General features: G+C 41.2%; 1 protein-coding gene across 1 annotated transcript in view; it reads right to left on the reverse strand.

The window, feature by feature from the left end:
• Positions 1-26,222, reverse strand: part of PARD3 (par-3 family cell polarity regulator) — a 693,471-nt gene that overhangs the window by 294,682 nt on the left and 372,567 nt on the right. The window contains exons 13-15 of the mRNA XM_073676896.1: positions 17,790-17,979; positions 10,895-11,043; positions 6,841-6,885 (exon numbers count right to left, since the gene is read on the reverse strand). Of these exons, the coding sequence (XP_073532997.1) occupies positions 6,841-6,885; positions 10,895-11,043; positions 17,790-17,979 (384 nt within the window). The remainder of the gene's footprint in view (positions 1-6,840; positions 6,886-10,894; positions 11,044-17,789; positions 17,980-26,222) is intronic.

Consider the following 26,222-nt stretch of genomic DNA (forward strand, 5'->3'; position numbering starts at 1 on the left):
ACGCCCAGTCCGTGAATGGGCCTATATCGGGTCAGGAACCAACCCTGGGTAGCGTTTTGGCTTGAGCCGAGCTCACACGGACGTGCGTTCGTTATGCAGAATAAAAGGCAGGCCCACAATTACTTGAGGTAATTGATTATAATAATACACTAGATACACGATATACAACTAAATATACACAGGTATAAGGTCAGGCTAAACTATACAACAATGGAATACAACACACAGAATCACCACAGCATATCAGTTACCGGTTTCTTGATTTTCTTGTGACGCAGGGAGAGGATTCTGCGATCGCAGGCACGGTTCTTTGTTACAGGCTGAGGCCTACCACCGCATGGTCAAACTGCTCCTCCCCTTGGTGGCCTCAGCTGGTGCTCAGATGTTCAGCACCCCACTCTTGGGTCAAGACTGACTTGTCTCTTGTCTGTCCTGCTATCTTACCTGCCCCGTCCCGCCCACTGCTGGTGAGGTCAGCTGGCTCAGTCTCCACCCTCAGGTCTAACTTCGATCAGAAGCCCAAATTCTAAGGAACCCAATAACTTCTTCTGGGATGGTCTCAGGATACCCCCAGGGGTTCCCATGGATTCGGGCCGCCGTAACCGACCTTTTGATATCAATTATGATACCATACGGTCCTCAGGAATGGCTCAGCGCTATATCTTGTCTTCCAGAGCACGTACAAACGTCTACCGCGGAGGCTTGTGTGCGCATTGGCTCCGGGACGCCGTGATATTTTTTTATTGGCCCATCCCATGCAACATGCGTGTGCTTTTCATGTTTCTATATCTTATGCCTCCATGCTTGTGACAGACAAAGAAACTAGTCCTATGGGACAAATGGTCAGGTACAGATAGACGAAGCACCCCCCCCTGCTGGCTGTGTTTCCTCTCGAAGTCTTTGAAGCTCCTAGCATTCAAGTGTTAAGTAGGCTTCTTATCTTACAGGAGCCTGGATGGGGGGAAACTATCTAGTTGACGTTTTAACAGAAGGTCCCAAGGGTGGGGGCTGCTGAAGTGTGGCCATCCCTGGATATGATTTATCATTACCAAGATGGCGGCTACAGGTTCATCACAGCTATCAATAAGCATCTTGACATGCTTAAAAGGTCTGTGCCAAGCCATGGGATAAGGGATAAATTCCCAATCACTAGGGTCTAGTGATGAGGGAGCAGCCTCGTTACTCGAGATTTAAGAGCATGCTGGGGTGGTTTCGAGTATCTTTGGCGTGCTCGAATGTTGTGTTTGAGTCACTCCGTGTGCATGATTTGAGACTGTTTGACAGCTTTAATACATGTGAGGAATGCCTTTTTATTAGACATTCCTCACATTTATTAAAGCTGTTAAGCAGTCGCAAATCATGCACACACAGTGACTCAAACATAACATTTGAGCACGCCGCAAATACTCGGCAAGCACCCAAGCATGCTCACCGAAAGGGTTAACAGAACACGCTCGCTCATCACTACTAGGGTCTAATGGGAGAGTATGTGCACCTTTGCTCAATTTATTCTATATGAGACAGCCAGAAAAAGCAAAGGACAGCACTTGGTTATATCCAAAGAAAATGGAGTGGAGGTGCACATGCTCAACCTTCGCTCCATTTGGATGGGGCTCTTCAAAGCCTACTGGTTGGACCCACCAGCAACCAGAAAATTATTCCCTATCCTACAGTTAACACACAAACCCTTTAATTTCCCCCATGTTGGACCTATAGATCACAGGTGATCTATGGGCTTTCCAATTAGTGTGACATCCGTTGATGAGCCCATTTTGGGGAAACAACTCTAACAAAAAGAAATTGTCTAAGGAAGAGTGTATCCAATGTTGTGTTTAGGCAGATACATTTCTTAATTCTCTCTTTACAGTACGCTCTGTTTTTCGGAAACATAACTCTACATCCCTTACATTACCATAAATTTAAACCAATTGCTGTATGAACATTGGGGTCCACTAAAAAGAGCAAAGGTGCAAATGTGCGACCATCACTCAAACTTTTCAACTGACGAAACAGTTATCTATTCTGTTCCCTTAGAAGTGAATGGAGCAGCTGTCAACCATGTGCACTGCCGCTCCATTTACACAGGGGACATTGGGATCCTGGTTTTTCGGATTGGTAGGGATCATATATTTATCACCTATCATTTGAATAGGTAATAAATGTATTTAGTAGGAAAACCCTTTTAGGAAAGAACATGAAAGCATAAAGACTAAAGGCCCCGTCACACTTAGCGACGCTGCAACGATCCCGACAACGATACGACCTGTCAGGGATCGTTGCTGCGTCGCTATGTGGTCGCTGGTGAGCTGTCAAACAGGCAGGCTCACCAGCGATCAGGGGAGCAGCGACATCGTGGAAAGAATCTTTCCACGATGTCCTGCTCCTGGTTACTAGCCTGCTGAAGCAGGAGCAGGCTGGTAACTATGGTAAACATCGGGTTACTAGGGGCACACGCGCTCCTAGTAACCCGTTGTTTATCATGGTTACCACTCTGCTACAGTGAGCGGGAGGTTACCGCTCACTTTAGCAGGCTCGTAACCATGATAAACAACGGGTTACTAGGTGCGCGTGTGCCCCTAGTAACCTGATGTTTACCATAGTTACCAGCCTGATCGCTGGTCACGCTGGTCACACACAGCGATGTGTGCTGACCAGCGGGAGGGCAACGACCAAAAAATGGTCCAGGCCTGATCACTGCAAAGTGTCACACATAGCGACATCGCTGGTGAGGTCGCTGTTGCGTCACCAAAACCGTGACACAGCAGCGATCTCGCTATGTGAGACGGGGGGGGCTTTAGCTTCAGTCTATTATCAGCCAAAAATAGAACAGATCAGCAGCTGATTAACCCCTTTGTTCTCTGTAGGATTTCTACAAGACTGTTTCATTATCATGCAAAAAATGCTGCTCACTAAAGAAAAACAAACAAAAACAAAAGAACAAGTAAGACCATATTCCTTGTTAAATTTTAGCATTTATTTCTAGGGTCCTTATGTCTAGGTTGGGGACCTTGGCTCTTAAATATTTAAAGCAGCTAAAACTAAATTTTTCTAATAAATGATTACGTGTAAAAAGTAACATTAGTGCAGATGTGGGAATCCACTGTACTATACACTTTCTTATTTTAACATTCAAAAAAAATACATTATTCCTGGAATTTCAGGTTTGGATCTCAGACAGTAAAAAGCAATTCAGAATTAGAAAATGAAAAATGCCGGCAGAGCAGCAAGTGCAAATGGAAAGTATCCAACAGGAACACGAAATTCCCACATACGAGCGGCTTCGGCCTAATTAAAATAGCATTCCAAAGGTCAAAAGCTAAGTTGGATTAATAAATCACAGAAACTCATAATTGCACAAGGCACATTATTTTAATTGCTCAGGAAAAAAAAACATTATTACTCAGAAGTCATTTTTCTTCAGCTGATCATTGAGAAAAAAAAAAAAGCTGTTAAACTACATAATTTATCGACTAATGGCTATCGCATAATTCTTCCCGTTAAGGAAAAGTTGAGGTCTAAGTTCAGGGTCAGGCAAATTTTCTTAGGAGAGAATGTAAATTTGATACATAAACGTCAGATTATTTGTTCTGTTATCTAAAACTATTAAGCCAGGTTACCTGAAATCTTCCAGTCCAACCAGTTTTTTTTATCTACATACACAAATGTAACGTTAGGAGCATGTTCCGAATTTGCCACAAATTCCACGCCAAGCACGCATCTAATTTTTTATTTTCTATTGGAATCCAATAAAATAACAATTGAGGCAGATTGCGTGGCAGGGAAAAACTGCAAATCCGCCCTCAGAAATCTTCAGCCACAGATTTCAGTTTGGGATTTTCTCTCAAACCAGGTGAGGAACAATCAGAGAAAAGGTATAATAGAAACAAGTCACCAATTCTGCATTTATCACCCACTCCTGGTTTTGGCTCCGATAGTGATAGTTGGGCCGTGGCATTGAATGGATTTTAACAGAGGTGTTGTGGATATTTGTGGCACTTCGTCATATACAGGGCGCAATCAGTAGGGCATATAAATTGGAACAGGATCGGAAAGCAGTGCACGGACTGGCCGGCGGCTCTCCCCACCAGAGTGAGACAGCTTCATGTATTTCTATGCTCTGGTTCGAAGAGCCGCTGGCCAGTCCGTGCACTGCGTTCCGCTCTTGGTCTGATTTATACTGCCATCTGACTGCACCCTGACAGGTTCTCCTCCTGCACTTGTTAGTGCTGCCTTCATCACTGACTGCACAGCGGAACTGTCCACAAAACGGCTGCTGACGGAGAAGCACGTGACCAGACCTGTCCATAAGTCTCATCCAATTGAAAACAGCTTTCCCATGTGCAGTGTTTTCCTATTGGAGGAGGCTGATGGACAGCTCTGGTCACATGTGCCTCCGTCTGCAGCTGCTTCGCAAACTCTGAAAAGTATTCGAGCACTGTGACTTCAAGCCACGTATGTGTTATAGAATTTTTCTGTTTAACCCATTGAAAACATGATGGAAAAATTAGCTGTAGAAATTTCTATCAATGAAAATTGAACCAAGTGCGAATCCAGATTTCACTACACAATCTGCATACATTAATAAATAGATCTTAGATCTGCTGACATTGATGTATCTACTTTGTCACAGTGACTGAATAACCCTGATAATAAAATGAGCATTTCATTAGTCTAACTAGGACTGGACTCACAACATACTAATTTAAACAACGGAGATGAAAATTTCCCCCAAAAATTATACAGCTATTCAGATATGGATTTTTATAGTAAGCACAACTGCCTCATTGAGCCTAATAGATTCATTTATGTACAATAGTTTTGTGCCGGTTTGGAAAAAAAAATGCTGCAAAGTAAAAATGATCACAACAAATAGCGATTTCATTTAGATTTTTTTTTTGTTCATTCACTTTGCATTTTGTTAAAGCACCACTCCAGAATTTTTTTTATTTCAGTGCTGGAGTGGTGCCAGTAATGTAAGTTTCCTGCCTCTAGTATTATACTCATCAGCTGCCATCTTCAGTGGTTCTCGGCGCCGCTCCGGTCCTGCACCAACATCTTGTGACCGCAACGTCTAACAGGCCAGAAGTCAGGGGTAAAGGTCACAAGCTCTCAATGCAAGTCTATGAGAGCCTCGTTCCCGCTCTCAATCTTAGGCTATGTTCACATGTTGCGTTTTTTTCAGCCTTTTTTTATGTAAATTTTTACCTGCGTTTTACAGTACCAGCAAAGTCTATGAGATTTCAGAAATCTCATGCACACACCTTGTTTTTTTGTCCTCCGTATTTTGTGTAAAACTTTGGGTTTTGCAAAATTCAACATGTCAGCGTTTTTACAGCATTTTTCACCCATTGAAAGCAATGGGTAGTGGAAAAAACACAGGTATCAGGTTTTGCTTCATTTTTGGTACCAAAACCGGAGGAAGTTGAATTGGGTTATTTTTTTGGCACTAAACGTTATCAGCATGCACAAGAGACAAATAAACACTGACAAACCCGCACCAAAAACGCAGCAACAAAATGCAACAAAATCTTAGGAAAACCTGCTTTGTTGAGACAGTAACTTCACTGTCAAGAGAGCAGGTTTTGCTGCAGAAAAAAAAAAACACAGCAAAAACGCAACGTGTGAACATAGCCTAACAATGCGTTGTGACTAGTAGTGTTGAGCGAGTATGTTCTATTAACCCTGTCCCCGAGTATGCTCGGGCCGAGTTCTGAGTATTTATAGCTGCTCGGTGATATGGTTAAATCGCTCCCTGTGCAAGATTTGCGACTGTTTGACAGCTTTATTACATGTGAGGAATGTCTATTTCTTACACATTCCTCACATGTAATAAAGCTGTCAGACAGTTGCAAATCATGCACACGGGAGCAATTCAACCATATCACTGAGCAGCTGTAAATACTCGGAGCTCGGCCCGAGCATACTCGGACAGAACATACTCGCTCAACCCTAGTGACTAGTGATGAGCAAGTATGTTTTGTTACCCCTTTTGCAGAGTATACTCGGACGAGCACTGAGTATTTACAGCTGCTCGGTGCTGTGTTTAAATCACTCCGTGTGCATGATTTGCGACTTTTTGACAGCTTTGATACATGTGAGGAATATCTGCTTCTTACACATTCCTCACATGTATTAAAGCCGTCAAACCGTCGGAGTAATTCAAACATATCACCGAGCACGCTGTAAATACTCGGTGCTCGTCCAAGCATATTTAGCGAAAGGGTTAACAGAACATACTCGCTCATCACTAGTTGTGACTTCCGCCCGCCCAGTAAACACTGGAGCAATCCGGCAAGTCAAGAACTGGAGAAAACAATCGGAGCGGCGCAGACAATAGATGAAGACGGCAATGAAGACGGAGTGCAGGGAACTTAGATTAGTGACACCACTCCAGAGCTGCAATAAGAAGAAAAACTGGAGTGGTACTTTCATTGATAAAAAATTAACTATTTGCATGTCTATTTTTGAAAGCATTCTTACTTTGCAGAATTTTTCCTGCCTAAATCTTTTGCACAGTATTGTATGCCATCGGTATTGTGCAATCTGGGGACAGATCCCCTTTAAGAATATTTACAAAATAAATGGTTAAAAACCCCACGTTGTACTTGGAGCCTGGACATAAAAATAGGAGAGCATGCACGTCAAGAAGCTGATCATCTCCAAATACACCGGTCAGCTCTTCACAGCGCGTGTCATACAGCACGAGCCGGTAATGAGTACTCATAGCGGATAGAGAGGCCAGCCAGCCTCACAAAGGTCATGCCGACATGCAATGCCAATGCTACTTCTGTCTCAATCTGCTTTCACCTGCATTTCTATAGCAACAGCGTAATCTCTTACCTGCATTGTGGTCAGCCATTGCACTGATCCTAGCCTCGTCAGCTACTGTTAAAGAGGTAAATGTAAGAAGGTTAGCCCGGTTAGTGCCCACATTCCACATGCAGCAAACAATGGAACATTAATATCAGCCGCTTCATGCAGAATCCTTATTCCCACCTTAATCCTGGAAGTGACACCATGCAGTAGATGGCTGCACACCGCAGGCGCTCATGTTATTAATGTTAGCGTCACCCACTTAAAGAGAATTAACAACTGTTAATTATTTGCATCGTTTGTTCATGCCACAAGCAGATCATTCCGAACACGAACGCAGCAGAATAACGATGATTGCATCTCATCTAGGACGGCCGGGTCATTACAATTAATTGCCGCTTATTAATTATTGCATTTAGAGGAAAGCTTTGCATTGACATTCCCACACGGAAAGAAAACAAACCAGATCAGTAGGCCGAGCATTGTCCTTTTATTTTGAGTATGGGCAATAATATCCATGTACATGTCTGCAGAAATCATAATCTGATGGAGAGAATATGACATGACGCTGCCTGTGGCCATCAATGTGAGCAGGAATGGGGAAGGGGTGCAGACCGGAGACCACACAGCCATGACACTGGCCATGCAAGGCATAAGGGGGTGAGGTATAGTATGGCCTGGAGGGCATGGATGTCTTTTTTGATAAATATAATATTGCAGGTTATAGGACGTTGATCCAAGGAACTAGTCCGATGCCATATTTGCAGTCAGGAAGACATTTTTCCCCTAATATGGGGTATTCAGCATGTGAATCACAAGGTTTTTGCCTTCCTATGGATCAACACGCTAGGATTACAGGTTGAATGAGATGGACTTATGTCTTCTTTCAACCTTAAACCTATGAAACTAGTGAAGCAGGGAGGAGGTGACAGATGGCTGATATACATTGTGCTCACAGATACTTACTACAGACTTATATATGGAAGTAGTATGGGGATAAGGGGAGGTTTTTGGCCACAAGAAGGTATATTGCGTGAACTCTTCTGTCTATCATTGAGGCTTGGTAGCAGATCATGTCCACATACCCAGACAGATTTGACATAGAGCTCCCTAAGAAATCTGATTAAAAGCCCCAGTAGGACTGAAAACTTGGCCAGAATGGCTGACACACAGCTTTCACAAAAATGGCTTTTAAGATATTCTCATGCGTCGGATTCTGGTATTGCAGTTTAAAGGGAATCTGGCAGTACAAAATAACTGTTCAAACCAAGCACCTTTGGTATGGCCGGGCAGTGTAGTGCACCTTCCCACCTACTTTTTTCCGTCTATCTCAGTCTCCCTCTTCCTTGATGGACAGCTCTGGCATTACAGAAACCAGGGAAAGGTGGAGATAGATGGAAAACAAGTAGATGGGAATGTGCACTGAACCGCTTGGCCACACCAGGGGTGTATCAAGTTGCAGTGCTTGGTTAGAACAGTTGTTTTGTGCCGACAGACTCCCTTTAATGTGACCATACACCTTCAATAGTGGTTGGGTGAATGCTTGTCAGGCTAACCACTACTTTTCCCACCTTCCACCATACATAAACAGTGCACCGAGCGTTCTGAATGGGGAGAGGGAAATTGGCTGCTACCAGATACCTTTAGCAGCGCCGTTCATGCCCCAGTCTTTCTTCCCCATCTGATAGAGAAAAGTCCCCATACGCATAGCATAGTGGGCTAGTTCTGTAGGATTGAGCTTATGGGGCCATTATTCCCATTCACTGTAACGTGCCCGAGCTGCGGATCACAGTGGAGCTGTAAGGAACATCCATTTCTCTCATTTCATACAACCCCTTTAAGTCCTCTGTGTGGAAGAGGTGGAATAATACTGGACAGCAGATTAGTTCATGTTAGTGCTTTGCTTACATGCACACGTCAGGGTTTAGGCATCTGAATATTAGTGGGTTACATTTTATTTGTTTTGTTAGAATTCCAGGGAAATTATCTCCTTAAAAGACTCCATAATACGAGGGGTTAAAGTGAATTTTAGTGCAGATTATCTGGGTACCACTTTCCTATTAAGTGACACTAGTGCTCCAGGTTTCTCGAGGGATGGAAATGTCCGTTCCTTGCATAATTATATCAAGCCACACTATTGATTGGCCTTATTATTACATCTAAAATTCTACATTGTGAGCCATTTAATCTCATTATCCCAGGGAAATAATACCTTGCTCTCCACTGGCTGGCAAAGTCACATTGCTTTCCTAAGTACTCTGGCACAGACAGTCAATTAAACTAATAGCGGCTGAGATTAAATCGAAAAGTAAACACTTTGTTTCAGTAGCTGCGAATCGAATGTCAAGAGTTTGCCCAGTTTCTGCTCATTTCCAACCTAATATTTTGAAAATCCGCAGTGAGATCCATCAATGCCGATGCTACAACACGGTGAACCCAGGACGACCGCAAATCTATTCACAGGACAGTGATTTATATCACACTTCATGCAGTTACAAAATCTTCATAAAATCTAAAGTTTCAGTTCAAACAAGTAGGTTCCTAATATAATATTACTGGCATCGTTACATTTATTAGCCGGTTTGGTCAAAAAATAACCAAATAGGATTGCAGGGAATTCACTCCCAACATTGCTGCCTGGTACAAGGGCATGATGCCCATCAGTAATTTGTTACATTCATTGACACGACCACCCCACAGCTCACATATCCCTCCTACGTGGTAGGGAGTGGAGTCAGATTACCCCCTTCCTGTTCCTGTAAGAGGGGTCTTGACTTGATGCAGTCATAGACCATTTGAACTTACCCCAGCCAACCAGGACTAATATGAGAACTGCTCTTTTTAGTATATTCTTATCATAACTTTAGGGAATGGAGCGCAATTCAATTGATATTCATTAGAGAGGAGAAATTTGATTTGTATTGCCAGGCCGGGGCCGGGGCTTCCAAGGTCGGGGCCGCGGCTTCCAAGGTCGGGGCCTGCATAGCAACTAGTGCTCATTGTTGCACCCGGTACCCTAGGTGCCCCTTCCGCTTACCCAGCCCCATAAAGTTGTGACCTTGTGTTGAGGCCTAGTAAATACAAGCGACACCCAGGATGTTGGACACAGAAGTCAACACCGGCTTTCATGTAGGACCAAACTAGATGCCGGACAATGACTGTGCAAATCGAATTGCTCATCTGTAGTAACCATTAAACTGTCTATAAATAGAAACTATTAAAAAATACATTTATGGGACTATATTCAAAATTCTGTATTAAAAGTCATATGGCAAGTATGGGAATACCATGCATGGATAAAATAAAGCATAGGATGCTAAAATCCTTAGATTTAGACTTTCCCTGAGCTTCTAATAATGAGCTGCAGCCTGCGTGTCTGATATTCCACAGCTCGCATTTCACATAATGCCGCTATGATCCAGTTCATCAGCTGTGAGATGACCTTTGAATAAGTCCCAGTATCTGCTTATCACAGCTCACAGCAGACATCGCAGACACACAGCCAATGCTTGCCCAACTGCCGAATATCCCATCATCTGGCAGGATCGGGAGGGAAAAGAAAAGATATTTAGAGAATTAATCCACCCACTGAGTGAGAAAGGAAAGCGCTGAGCTCTTTTATCTATGAAATTGTCAAGAAGGATAAATCCCATCTTATTATGTTATTCTTATGGTTTTATGGCAAACATTGAGAACGCAGGCGCCCCCCCGTCAGACTTCTGGGAGGCAGCACCTTGTAAAGCGGTTTAATAAGGGGTATTAACATTCCACATAATGTATGCCACCACAGACGGCTATAATGATGGTGATGATGGAAATATTGCATTGGAAGAATTTTAATTAGAACTATTAGGAATTATCTTTCAGGCATTTCAAAAGATGACACTAAAAGGATGCTCAGCTGCTGATAGGGGATCAAGGAAAAAATCCCAAAAGAACATGGATACCACTTAATGGGAAGATCTAACAATGGGAAGGCACCGCGGCCGGGGAACCATCTGCGGCACACATGGCTGTAGCGCTGGTGAAATTAATTTGCCGTTGGTTTCATAGAATAGAGAGAAATACACACATTCTTTACCTAGGTCCATGCTTTTCGATTTCCGAGTTTTAACAAAGTCTATTTGACTAGCGTCTCCAAATTGCTTGGTGCGCTTTTCCGACATGCTCTGGCGTCCAAATCCTTCTCTCTGGAAGGCAAGTGATGGATCTACGTCTGGGCTCAGAGTGCTGCGGGGAGGAAAACAAACCTGGTCAGGACACATTTAGAAATGTTACTACAAATATAATAAAACTAGTAAATTCAGCATAAGGATCGCAATTTTAAGTCCTACCAAACAGGTTTCGCATCCAACTAATATGCCATCAATGTTTATCATCGTAAACTCCACTAACGTCAGAGTATCTCTTTAGGACTATAGCAGCAAAATGGAAAAATCCAGCATCCGCAGGAAATAAAATAATGTTTTAATATAGTTCATTAGCCATAGTTACAAAAAAAAAAATAGTTACAAAAAATCAAAAAAAACAAAGATAATAAAAGGACACGCGTTTCAAGCATAACCGCTCTCAGTCCTGAGCTCTCTTCCGACTACCTATGAAACATATTGGGGGCTGCTTTACTATTGTGACAGCACCTCGAAAATTGCTGAAGCTAGTTTTAGTAGTATTATGTGTCTCAAACACTGTTTGTGCCACCCGAAATAGAGATGTGGCATTGTGCGCCAACATGCAGCAAAATCTAGGCACAAAAAGTGGCCAGCCAAGAAGAGGCATCAATTGTATTTTACTTGCATGATTATGGGGGCAGACATCTTGTCTGGACAGGTAATCTAAGTTGTGAATAGCGGTCCAGAATTTTGCTGTACTGCAGCCACGTAGACATAAAAACCACTGTCAAAAATGATTAAAGGGGTTGTCCGGGATTAATTTCAATTTCAGTCTAAGCAGCTGACACGTCACGGCTATAGCACACATTGTATTGGCTTATACAGAGTAATTAATTCCAGAGCGCTTTACAGATATCATCATCACTGTCCCCATTGGGGCTTACAATCCTAATTTTTTATCCGCATGTCTTTGGAGTGTGGGAGAAAACCGGAGAACCCGAAGGTAACCCACACAACACGGGGAGAACATACAAACTCCTTGCAGATGTTGTCTCTGGTGGGATTTGAACCCAGGACCCCAGCACTGCAAAGCAACAGTGCTAACCACTGAGCCACTGTGCTGTCCTACTCTTTGGCTCAGCATTGATGTCAATGGAGACAACACAAGCCACTGGGCCCAATGATTAGCTGCAGTGGTCATATGTAATACAGTTGTGACGTCACTGCTGCAACAGGTCAACAAAGTCCAGGGAAGCGGCAGAGAAAAAGTGCTAAACCTGGGGAGGGCCAGAATAACAGTGTATTATTTTCTACGTCAGCAAGCCTATACTAAAATGAAAATTAATCCTGGATAACTGCTTTAATTGACTTCCATAGAAAGGTGCTGCGGACATACTCTGTGGACTGTGCAGAGGTCACTGCGCAGGGAGGGGAAAAGGAGAGTTCAAAGATTGTGTCCATAGCATCCCTTCTGCTGAGGCAAATATGGTGACCGAAAAGATCCCTTTCTACAGACAACGTGATTATAGGGACAAAGGCCTTAGTTTGAGGGTCATGTTATCCCTCTCTTGCAAGGGAATTCCTAAATCCTGGACCAATCCCTTATACTTCTGTTCTAATCATTAAGTCCTTTCATCAACATTAATTTCCTTTCTAGCTCCATCTATTGTTTGAAAAATGAGCAAATCTAATTTACACACATGTATCTAATGCATTGACTCGGTGTGACCCGAGCTGCGATTTACCGAACAAAAATTCCTGAAAGTCACCTTGTCCAGATTAATACTGAGCACCGTCATTAAGCTGCATCCCACCAGCACATTCATCCTTCTTATTTCCAATTATTAAAATATTCATCAGATGATTTCTGTAGCCGCGCATCCCATCCCCAAGACTGATTTGGGAAGAGACTAGCCACCCGGTGACCCTGCATATTATTAACATTCCTAATATTAATCCCTTCTTATTGCGCACTTTGTTTTCATAATATTTTCATGAAGGATTAAGGAGATAATGTCATGCCGGACAGCCTACATTTCCCTCTGTGATTCAGAACAGCTGCCAGGCTTGTTTGGATAACCCCCTTTTGTCCATGGTGAATGCTCCAAGTCTCTGCCTCGGAGCTCGGGGTTGCACAGAACATGCGTCTCCCCCTCTGTTTGTCTGTCTCAACCCAGTGACTGCAGGAAATTGAACTGTGCAGCCTGCGAGCCCTGTTTTTAGCTTTGCTGGCTGTTTATTCTGAGCGTTTTATGGAATATTTTCTATGGAAAGGGTTTTACACATTGCCATAAACTTAAGACAATAACTAGGATACAAATTAAAGGGGTTTTCCCACGAACAAAGTTAATTTGAATCAATAGATCTTGGAATAAGAATAAGTTCCACAATTGGATGTGTTTAAATAAAATGTTCCTGTGCTGAGATAATCTTATAAATGTGCCCCTGCTGTGTACTGTGTAATGGCTGTGTCTGACCACAGGAACATGGTCTGATCATACCACAGCTCCTGGGCAGGGGAGGACGCAAAAGAGTATACAGACATTACAGCAGGGGATCACAGCTGATTCTTTCTTTGAGGCAAAACATTGCTTAAAAACAGCTTTGCTTCATGAAAAGAATCAGCGGTAATGTCTGTATACTCTTTTGCTTCCTCACCGCCCAGGAGCTGTGGTATGATCAGACCATGTTCCTGTACGGTCAGACACAGCCATTACACAGTACACAGCAGGGGCACATTTATAAGATTATCTCAGCACAGGAACATTTTATTTTTAACACATCCAATTGTGGAACTTATTTTTATTCCAAGATCTATTAATTAAAGTGAACTTTGTTTATGGGAAAACCCCTTTAAGTAATAACATGGTACAGACATGGCAAATAAAATAAAGACCAAATCATAATATCATCCAAGATGCTAAAAAATATTTAATATAAGTCCGAAAGAGGCTGTCCGACCTTAATATATTGATGACCTGTCCATTGAATAGGTCATCAATATCAGATCAGTGGGAGTCCTACACCAGGCACCCCCATAACCAGATGTTGCCAGCTTTGGACAGATGTACACAGTGAATAGAGCCAGAACAGCACAGCTCCACTCACTGTGTAGTGGCCAACACTAAGAACTGCAGATTAGCTCAAATTAATATTACCGGTGGGGATGCTAGGTGTCGAATCCCTGCCAATCTCATGTTGATGACCTACCCTAAGGACAACCCCTTTAAATAGACATTAGAGAGTCACTGACTGATCACCATCTAGCCCTTCACTAGGGAGAGCTTACTGCATAATGTAGTATCTAAGGGGTAACGTTTCTCCTTACGGAAAGTGGCATGCCAGGGTAAGGAGGCTGACAGGCAGTGCAATGCTCCTTTGGGAAATTAAACATACAAATTGTCTCTTCAAATCCCAACATGACTTGAACTACTGTGCCATCTCTGGAAGGAGCAATCCTAAAAGTCAACATGGACTTTTTAACTAGCCTTGCCACATGACTTAGAATAAAAGCTAATCAAATCTCATGCTTTGAACTGAGGAGGGGCAACACCCAGAAACACATCTGCAAATTGAGATTCTGGTTTGGCTTTTATCCCAAGTCAAGTGGCAAAGCTTGTAAAAAGGTCAATACTGACTTTTAGGATTGTTACTTCCGATAGGTGGCGCTAGAGTTCAAGTCCTCTTCCTCTCTGAAGAGACAATTTTTGTGTATAAACAGAACACAGCAAAACTCTAATAAACCTCTAGTGGTGGCTGAATGTAGCACAGAATATCATACACCTACGCAGAGGATTTGGAGCTAGGCATCATAAAAATGAAGCTCTAATTCGTTTCCTACAAATGCAACCAAACCTTTCTAAGAATAAAACATTTAGATTCTTTTATCTGAGGAAATATTTTTTCTCTTATGGGTTAAAAAGAACGCATCAATGTCAGTTCTAATACTTTAGGTGCACTGGATTTTTATTAAGTTAATATTCAGATGTCAGACATACTGTATTAAAGAAAAAAGAGCATTCTGTTAATATGTGATCGCTTTATACAAGTGGATACGGGAAGAACATTTTACTTGCTTTTTGAGTACTTTCCTATGACTAATATGCTTTTACAGCAGGGAGAACGCCTTGAGTTAAAGGAATTGCAGCAGTTTTAGCATCCATTAAGAATGTGTGGGTCATGGTATAGATGGAGAATAAGAAACAAAACAAAGAAGCTATCCTAAGGTAAAAGCGTTTTAACAAGCAAGTCTACTAATCTACTGAACGGGTAAATCTACACATGTCCTCCCTCGGCACCAGATTTTAAAGGAAATATATTTGCTATACTTTTTCTTTTTAATAGTAATTAAAGCTGATTTGTCATCACATTTCACAATACAAAATGTATATGGTAATAGATCCATTAGACCTGATGAAACTGGTGTACTTACTTTGGATATCGAGGTCATAATGATTGTCAATTCTAATGCTCATATTAAAATGAGGAGTTTAAAAGTTCAGCTATAGCATGGGAGACCTGATGAGACCAAGCAAATCTGTTCTCCACCCACCAAGCCTGACTGACAGCTGCAGCTTGTACTGAGCAGTGTGAGATTTCAACACCAGCAGGGTGGAGGAACACTGATGCGCTGTCGATCAGTCTATGTAGGTGGAAGAGGAGTTTAAACTTTCTAAAAAGAATTGTAAAGCAATTCTGATGTGTACAGCCTCAATGAGTCTAAGAACTATTAAACATATGCAGTTTGTATTATGAAATCTGTAGAAAGATCCAGTTTAAATCATAAAATATTAATTTTTGCCTAATGTACTTATATTTTCTAATTACAATTGTTTTTTGTCATTCCATATTCTGTAAAATATATTGTGTAAATGCAAGATTTGAATATTTTTTACAATATATAAGTAATTCAGTAATTCATATATAAGTAATATATGAAAATAAAATAAATATTAATTCAGACAATGAGTTCTTTTTGAGGACTACTGCCCTTTGAGCGTACAGCAGATTTCTCCAACAAATTCTAAAATTGCAGAAATCACTTTGTGAGACGTGCTTTTTCAAAAATATTATTTTTAGCATCACAAATAAGAGAACTGTGACTCATAAAAAAAATTTTTTTTTTCAAAAAATTACCTGAAATAGTCAACATCTTCATGAGGCTACATGAAAAGTAGCAGCTGAATGTACAGTATAGACCTGAAAGATAATGATAGACTAGGCCTGGTTTATGCCAACCACATACTGAGCTCTAGCTGTAAAGAGCTTCTCTAACCACCAAGTAGCTGTACTCACAGGGCAAGATGCATCTGACCTTACAGTATTACATTACTGAAATTATTTCATTTTGTACGCTGCACACCGGATTATGTCCCTGCCAAAAAGGATGACAATGAAAGGACAGAATCTGCCAGTAAGATACTTTTACGCTCTGACGAGATCTCTTCATCAGACCATCATTTTACTGTTTGAAGTGTAGGATTATTCAAGGTTATCTGACAATATTGACAAATAAATGTTGCCGATTTAATCTTTATTTTAAACAAGAGTCCACTTAAGAAATTGGTCGCAAACAAACAATAACAAGAAGCAACCAGATGTTGTGTACACAGCTCCCATGCAGGACTTTGTGTCTCCATGGTACCAGACTACAAACAAGCCTTTTGCTGTCAGAACCTCCAGTCATCTTTTCTCACATTAGACAGCAACAACAGCAAGAATTAGGGTAATCATGAAAAGGTGTCAAGAGAAGGAGCAGGTGATATGATTTGTTTTTAATCTGCGTAGGAGCTTCAGACCTAAAACGATTGACTATAAATTAGGGCACAGTCAGATGGCCGTATAAGTTGGACCGAGATCGGATGGGATCACAGTGCACGGACTGGCCAGTGGCACTCCAGACCCGAGTGAAAGCTGCATAGAAATACATGCGGCTGTCTCGCCCTGGTCGGGAGAGCCACCGGCCAGTCTGTGCACAGTGTTCCGATCTCTATCAGATTTATACGGCCATCTGACTGCGCACTAAGTCAAACCTATTTGAAAAATTACATTCCATACTTCATCTCCGATGTATTAGGACAAAAAAAAAAACTTTTTGCAAATTTTAATCCCCTAGCCATTCAATAGTAGGGGATTAAAACTACTTTAGCACCTTCAGCAGGTGGTCATGAGGGCACGGTGTTCAAGATGGTAATGCCGCCATATCGGGGATGTGAATTCATGTGGTTGTACAAGAGACAACTACACACATGCAGCTGTGTGCAGAACAGCTGAGCGGAGCAATACGGGGAAGGTGCGCTCTCTCACTCATTTCTCCAAAATCTTGCTGATCCACTCAAAGGAAACTCAGGAGAAGGCCCGACTGCAGAAGCCGTCTATAATAATTCTCACTGCTTGTGTTAATTATCACGACAGCCTTAGGAGGTGGCTCCACAGAGAGGTTTATTTTGCTTATTGATGTACATAATTACTGGGCTTGCAAATTAATGCATAATTCCCCAATTATGCAGGGAGGACTGAAATCTTCAAGACTGTCTAATAATTATCAAATTCATGTTGACGATCATCTCTTTGGGTATCATTATGCTCTGAAAGCCGCACAAACCTGTAAAACGAAGTGGCGTCTACAGGCAATTTGAAGAACTACACTGGTCTCGGGGCGGAAACTCTACAACCTCCATCATCAATTATTAGTGGCTTATCGCACTTGGGATTTTTACTCAGCGGCAGATGATGTAGAAGAGATTGAATAAATCAAAATTACTTATCATTTGTGGACTGCTTTGGGACAAAACTAATTTCCTTCATGGATTCTCACATGCGGTAATCGGCAATGTAGGAGTTGTGTCTATATCAGACCTTACCCACCTCTCGGTAGATTCACTAGTTACGGTTTTGGACCAGGCTCCGGCAGAATCAGTAATGCATCCTACATCATCGTGAGAGCTGGAAGACGATTGATCGGAGAGCTGAGAAGGCAGTGGTAGGGCCCGGTCATCTTCAATGATCACAGTGTCATCGTGTGGCATGTTGACTGTTGGCGAAAATTGGTATTTACCTGAGCAAAGAAAACAAAGCATTACATCAATGGAAAATATCCCTGATAAAGCAGAAAGCTGTACATATTATTTTGAGCATTGTCATTTACTGTAAGGAAAATGCCAGGAGACAAAAGGATGGGACAATTAAACCTCACACTGCCTGAACCTTCTCTCTCCAGAACTCAACTGTTGCGGTAGAGTCCCCATAAACATCAAAAGGTCGGCCAATCCCACAGAAATGGACGGGTTCTGCCAAGTTTTATGCTCTCTTCCTGCCAGAAGTTGTAGATGGGGACTATTTTCGTAGTCCCTATGTGGTCTACATGTGTATACTACAGGTAAATTGTACTGTAAGCCGCACTAAGTAATGAAATGGATGTTAAAGAAAACCCTGAGCAACAATGCCAAAGGTTAACATGAATAAATCAGTAGCAATATATAACATACAGCGTATTTGGGAAGCGGCATATGTGTTTGGTTTAAAGGGAATCTGCCAGCAGGTTTTGCAATGTAATCCGACAGCAGAATGGTGTAGAGACAGAGAGCCTGATTCCGGACATGTGTCATTTAGGTTACTGGGTGCAGCAGTTGTGATAGAATTACAGTTTTCTCTGCTGCAGATCTAGCAGAGCTCAGAATGCTGATCCGTGTATAACCCCGCCCACACCACTGATTGGAGGTTTTCTCTCTACACTGTACATTGACAAAAAGCTGCTAATCAGTGGTGTGTGCGTGGCTGGACTAGGAGGCACAAGGCAGCTTGTCCTCTAGTGAAAAAAAAACACATTTTATTGAAACAAACACAGCCTACTAAGGGACAGCACTTGAATCAGGGTCTCTGTCCCTACATTATGCTGCTCTTATATTACATATCTAAAACCTGCTGACAGATTCCCTTTAAGAGGGAAGCAAAATACATTTGGGATGTTTTTTTAAGATACAGTTAGGTGCAGGAATATTTGGACAGTGACCGATTCTTCATGATTTGGGCTCTGCATGCCACTATTTTAAAATAAAACAACTGAGATACAGTTGAAGTGTAGACATTCAGATTTCATTAAACGGTTTGAACAAAAATATGCTGTAAAACATTTACAAAATGCAACTGTTTCTCTACAAAGTCTTCTCATTTCAGAGGCTCAAAAGTAATTGGACAAGCTAACTTTACCACAAATAAAATGTTCATTTTGACTGCCTGAAAGCATGGACGTCACCAAACCTTTATGATGCTTTGCCGGCCTTTACTGCAGCTGACTTCAGTTGTGGCTTGTTTGTGGGTCTTTCTGCCTTAAGTTTTGTCTTAAACATGTGAAATGCTGCTCAATGGGGTTGAGATCCAGTGATTGACTCGGCCATTGCAGAATATTCCACTTCTTTACCTTAAGAAACTCCTGGGTTGCTTTCACAGTATGTTTTGGGTCATTGTCCATCTGTGAAGCGCCGTCCAATAAACCTTGCTGCATTCGGTTGACTGAGCATTAAGTATCGCCCTGTACACTTCAGAATTCATCCGGATGCTTCTGTCTTCAGTCACATTATCAATAAACACTAGCGACCCAGCGCCATTGGAAGCCATGTATGTTCATACCATCACACTGCCTCCACCATGTTTTACAGAGGATGTGCTGTGATTTGGATTATGAGCCGTTCCAAGCCTTCTCCATACTTTCTTCTTCCCATCATTCTGGTACAGGTTGATCTTAGTTTCATCTGTCCAAAGACTGCTTTTTCAGAACTTAGATGTTTTTTGGCAAAGTCTAATATGGCCCTTCTATTTTTAAGGCTGATTAATGGTTTGCACCTTGTGGTGAACCCTCTGTATTTGCTCTCATGAAATCTTCACTTTATAGTATCTTTGATAATGTAACACCTACATCCTGGAGAGTGTTCTTCACTTGGGTGGATGTTATAAATGTTTTTTCTTCACCATGGAAAGGATTCTACGATCATCCACTACTGTTGTCTTCCGTAGACGTCCAGGCCTTTCTAAGTTCCCAAACTCACCAGTGCACTCTTTTTTTTTTTTTGCAAAATATATCGAAAATTTGATTTGGCCACTCCTCACATGTCTGCCATCTATTTGATGATGGTCTGTTTCTCTTCCATTGAGAGCTCCTTTGACCGCATGTTGCAGTTTCACAGCAACAGCTTCCGAATGCAAATGCCACACCTGGAATCAGCTCCAGACCTTTTACCTGTTTAATTTATCTTGGATTAACAAGGAAATAGCCCATGCAGCCTATTAAAGAGCTTTTGAGATAACTGTACAATTACCTTTGGTCACTTAAAGAGAGGCAGCTGTAATTCCTAATCTCTTATTCTAATTAGGATGTGAATACGCTCAAATTAAATCTGAGAGCCTGCACTGTAAAAAGCCAAAACTTGTGTCACTGTCCAAATATCTCTGGACCTAACTGTACAGGTGTCAAAAATGTGAATGCTTTGCCACACATTTCATGTTTTAGATCCATTCTAGAGAACATTTCTACCTGCTCAACAAGGAGATGTGGCATATCGGAAATTGCAGAGAAAAAGAGGTAAATTACACTGATGAGCATTAAAAAAAAATAAAGAAATTGAGCAAAAAATTGTCATAATTTTGTGGACCAAAGAGAGCCAACTAAACACATAAATGTTGACTATTAATTACCAAGCCTCACAAACTTTAATACATTTGCCGCCTTTTAAGACTGTCTGCACTGTCAAAAAGTTAGTTTTTGGTAATTCTGTCTCCATTATATTTGCTAGGAGTTGGCTATAACATTAGCAATTTGGTCCTCTAGTGGTTGTAGATCTTGTGTCCTTCAATTCTGGCTTTCACAACAGTAGACTGACCTCATGGCTAAGTGTTCGAAGAACAGCCAAAAACATCCAATCCTACAATATAAATTCTATAAAAAATGAAAAAACAAAGAAAGTGACTAAAATAAAAATGACATTTTCTTCTCAATAACATAATTGGACATTACGTTTTATTTTCTTCCTACATTACCACTGCGGCCATTATTTAAACGCTTTAAGGTGTGAATAGTTGTGCAGCGAATTCCCTTTTCTGGAGTCTACTAATAGGTATAACAACAATTGTGTAATATATTTTTATTACTTCATTACCCTTTTAAACCCCCTTTGATACCCACATTAATGATCCTAAAGTGATCATTATAGGGGAAAGGGAATACTGTAAGCGCTAAAAAGCGAGGTGACATAATGGAGGCTCCTGCAAGGAAAAATTATTATTGATATGGATCAGAAGAGGCAGGAGAAGTCGTCGGCATGGTGGGTTATTATAAAAGTGATGGTTGGCCTCGTGCCTGGAGAAATCAAAAATCAAGCCCTAGAGATATGTTGTATTGCTTTAGCAGTCCAGTTGAAACATCATTGTGTAAATAGGCATTTATCATGCACTGGTACACAAAGGGATACGCTTAGATGAGGGGCTGTATGCGTGAAAATTACAGCAGAACGGCTTTCTTCTACGTCAGTATTAGACACACGTTTTCTTCTGCTCATTGTCTACAGGTTGTGTCACAATTTACAAAAATTTCATTGGAGCTCTCCTACGACCAATGCATGTACTGAAATTTATTGTCTATGTTACTTGTTTATTTGAATTTGATTCTTAGTCTCTGTTCACACAAACATCAGAATCTCCAATAATAATGGAGTCATGAACTATATGCTGGATCAGTATTTGAATGGTTGCCAGAAATTTTTAAAAGATTTCCAACGCCTTAATTTTGTATACTCCTTATTTAGGAATGAAGGTAACAAAGAGAAATTGTTAACATTCACTACCAAATTGCCTTACAAAAAAAATAGACAAAATAAGTTATCCAATGAAATGAGGGGAACAAGTAATAAACGAGGGGGCGAGGGTAAAAGTGAGCTGTGAGCTCACATCTTAACACATGACTTCTAACCGCTATTGACTTTTAATAGGTTTTCCAGGAGTGGAACATTAAAGGGTTGCTCCAGTACTATTACACTAAAGACCTATCCCAAAGCTAGGCCATCAATTTCAGATCTGTGGGGGACCAACACCTGGCACCTCCACCAATCAGCTGCTCTTAATGGCGGAGGGTGAATATTAACAGTTGAAGAGCTTAACAGTACAGCTTCATAAACTGTGTAGTGGCTCAATGGCTGTACAGCAAAGCTGATCTGATTCTGTTAGAGCCAAGCAGCCTGGCATCCGACAATCACGATTACTGGGTCCAGAGGAGGAAGCACTGTTAGTGTTTTCTATACTGCATGTAGAGAGCTTGTTCAGCGCTGTGTATGCAGCAATCACAAAGACAGAGATCGTAATAAACCAGGAGTCTGGCTGCGTCTAAGAGCAGGCCACACTATGCTCCAGCTTACTCTGTAATGATGTTTTAGAATGCTAATGCAGAGTAATATGCAAATTGCCCGGACGTTTTCAAGTTTATGGTCAGTCCACAATTAGTTAATGGGCCAAGGTGGTGTAAGAAATAAAAAAATATATATATATTCACAGATAAGCGACGCTCCTCTACACTCAGTACTTTGTCCCCAGCTGGTCTCTTGGCATAAAAAAAGCAGCTAGGAGTGTCACGTGACCACTGCAGCCTTCATGTTCCATCTAAACAAGAAGAATCATCACTCTACATGTTCAAATGGATTGTTAAGGCTTCAGAGGATCAGTGACTGCTGTTTGGCTGCAGTGGTCATGTGACGCCTTCAGTCAGTTGTTAATGCTACCAGTAGGGGACACAGTACCAAGTATGGAAGAGCGGCACCGATCCATTAGAGGAGTATAGTTTTTATTAATAATTATTGTTTTGTTTTTTTTAACACAGCCCTGGACCCATTTGAGGGTGCCTGTCAACAGATTTTACCACTTGATCTGAGGACTGCATAACGTAGAGACAGACACAGATTCCAGTAGGCTGCTTGCTGTAGTTTTGATAAAATCACTGTTTCATAATCAGAAGATTATGACTAGTAAACCTATTACCATGTAGTCCTCCATATTCATGAGCTCTGTAAAACCCCGCCCCCAAAACTGATTGGCTGATTTTTGTATTCACTGTGTATAGGGAGAAAGCTGTCAATCAGTGGTGTGGGCGGGGTTATACAGAGCTCAGCATTCAGAAAACTGCTAGATCTGCAGTAGAAAAAACTGCAATTTTATCAAAACTGCACCTAACAGCCCAGTAGGTGACATCGCTGGAATCAGGGTCTGTGCCCCAAAATAATGCTACTAGAAAATAAGGAAGAGAAAACCTGGTGATAGATACCCTTTAAGGCTATTAAAGTAGCAGCTAACCTCTTTAGTAATGGTAATTAGACTAGTCTTGATAGCATTATATATAGATTTTATTTTAAAAGCAATTTAATTTAACCATATCGGACAACACTGTCACTCTATAGACCCGTAGGGTTAGAATAAAAATAATTTTCTCTTAAATAGTAGGAATTCATTACCGATGTACGACAGCGCTGTCAACAGCTATTTTGTCAAATCTAAAAAGCTATATACTGTGTACAACAGCAAAGTCCAGCTTATAGCAAAACATGAAGGCAGAATTAGAAAAACAGTGCAAAAATAATTATTTTTCTTAATTACATTGGTAATGAGCTCATTAGAATCATAGGAATTTGAATGATCTAATAGCTCTGCTTAGGTCTTTATATTCAGGCAGGGAAAAAAAATATTACTCGCCAGTAAGAAAAAAAAATGTTTTTAATGTCAGGAGCAATTTTAATCAAACAGCTCATTGTGTTTTAAATTTGAAAATCCTTTATAAACTAATCCCATGATGAGCTACTCGCTAAATCCAAGTTCTCCTGTGGCAAGACATGTCTTTATTAACTGGGTCTGGAAAGGGAAAGCAGGATTGCTGCAAAGCAAGCGCTAATAACCTCATTGGCCACAGGGGACGGTGGAGCCAGCGTGATGCCGCATGCTAACAAAGGATGCAGAAAATTATCTGTACGGTTTCAGAGCTAATGCACTGAAAAATACAAAACCCAAGCAAGTCATGGATGGCAATCAAATGACCCATTCCACAGTCTCACATTTACATGTATACAACTTCTTTCCTACTAAATATTTTACAGATAGGAAGAAGAAGAAAAAAAAAAAAAAAGCTAGATCATCATCCGATGTTCACTATAGACATTGGGTCAGATTTAATAATCCTGTGCGAAACTAGAACAGTATCAACCTAGACCTGAAGGGTCCATGAAGACTGGGCTAAAGCACCAATGAGAATCTGTTAAAACGTAACTTTTACTGCGCAAATAAAAAATGCTGAGAAAAAGCAAGAAAAAAAAAAAGATAAAGATTAAGGATCCATAAGCTTACGCGTTTCAGGTTAGCAATCCTTAATCATAGTCATTGGTACTGGGGCCCAGTCTTCAAGGACCTTCTTCCATTTCTAACCTGGATATCAGCCTGGTGTGTTTTTTATACCCCCTGCACCACACCCTGACCAAACAAGGTCTACCAGGGTTCCTATGTGAATACAAATGATTTTCACACCGAATTATCCTCCCTGGAAGGTGAGCTCGTTACCATTTTTACTCCTTCCCATTTGGACTATGCACCAGACATGTCACCGTGGCTCATGCTCCATGACAGACTTGTCACGACTCAAGACGTTTGTCTAACTTTACATTACCTACTGGTTGCACTGCTTTTTGTGCCTAAATTTTAGTGCAATTTGGTGCACATTTTAAGACCTGCTTCATTTTTTTCTCCCTAAGCCATGTTAATTTTTCTCCAATCCACTTGTCAACTGAGCTGCAAAACATGTTGAATTGGACTAAAGCACAAGATATAAAACTTCATGCAACATTATGCACCGAATTTTGGCACATTTTTCACCAAGATCTAGGTACAATATTAGTAAATTTGGCCCATTGTCTATGCCCCCATAAGAGGATATCCCAATTTAATAAAAATGGTTGTAAGCCCAGTTTATCAGCAATCTCATTGCCTTGGGTGCGGAACACATTAGCATCATAACTTTTTCTTTTTATAAATGTGTTTATTGAGATTTTCTGCGGAATACGTTGACCATAAAAAAAAAAAAAACAGTTCACTTTGTGGTATGGCTCAATAGTGTGGAGTAATATGGTAAAGCCAAAAGATCAATACAGTATGTCGTTACCATGTGGTGGAACAAGAGACTAGAACCGGTTGAGTCATTCCATCCATCTCTGCGGTTTCAGTAATATTGTATGTTCGTTAAAGAGATACTGTGTATTTTTGTGCTTATAATTAATATAGTTGTGGCGCAGTTTGTTAGTCATATGTTAAATTCTTTTCAAGTCATATCTGGTCTCCCACACATGGGTACCCAGCAATCTGGTGGTTTTACATGGCATTAGAGACACAATTACATGTAAATAGAGAAACTCATCAGAAAATATGAAAACATAAGTAAAAATATGAATAAAGAACATGAGAACAGAGTGGGGGAGGGGTAGCTGGCGGCTCTCAGCACATCTATGTACCTAGCTATTAAGACCAGGTTAGCGTCACAGTTATAAAGTCAAAAGAATCCAGAGTCCAGTACTACTGATGGTAAAACATACCCTCCCCCCGTAAACATAACATATTTGTCAATCAAATGACTTTAGCTGGTAGTTATCTCCCCACACTCTACCATAGAAAACAACACTCAACTCGGCAGAGCGCTCCTGTGTTCTCTATGAGAGAGCCGCTGCCAAACATCTCTGGCAGGGGCTAATCTCCAGGGAGAACAAAAAGATTGGCCGTTAAAATTCAGCAAGCCGAATCCTTCTTGGGAGGCCCCCAATCAGTGGTGTAACTTGAAGCTCATGGGCAAGAATGTAAAAGCTCCAATCGGGCCCAAAATTATTGCAAGTCTTTAATAGTATTGATCTTTTCATAAAGGCCAAAAGAGATATTTTAGGCCCCTTAAGTTCTAGGGCCTGGGTGCGACTTAAACCCCTGCACCTTTTGTAGTTGCGCCCCTGCCTCCAATCATATTAGACGGTTGGCTGATCCCGTCGATATCAGTGGTTTCAGACGACTTTAGTCTAAAGTGTACAGGGGTCTTTAGAAGAGAGCAGAACACCATGCTATTCCTCTGGGAAAAAATGATGTAAATCCTGATGAAAAACATTAAGACAGTATGAGCAGAGTCACTATTTGTTCAACAATTAATGTGCTCAATTTGAAAAGCTACAATACTGTACAAAAGTTTAAGGCATGTGGTGAACAAACACTGCAAAAGTAAGACTTTTTATTTTTTTTTTTTTTTTA

Source organism: Phyllobates terribilis, unplaced genomic scaffold, assembly GCF_046119375.1.
Source record: "Phyllobates terribilis strain yellow unplaced genomic scaffold, ASM4611937v1 Scaffold_4__5_contigs__length_816908805, whole genome shotgun sequence".
Classification (NCBI taxonomy): domain Eukaryota; kingdom Metazoa; phylum Chordata; class Amphibia; order Anura; family Dendrobatidae; genus Phyllobates; species Phyllobates terribilis.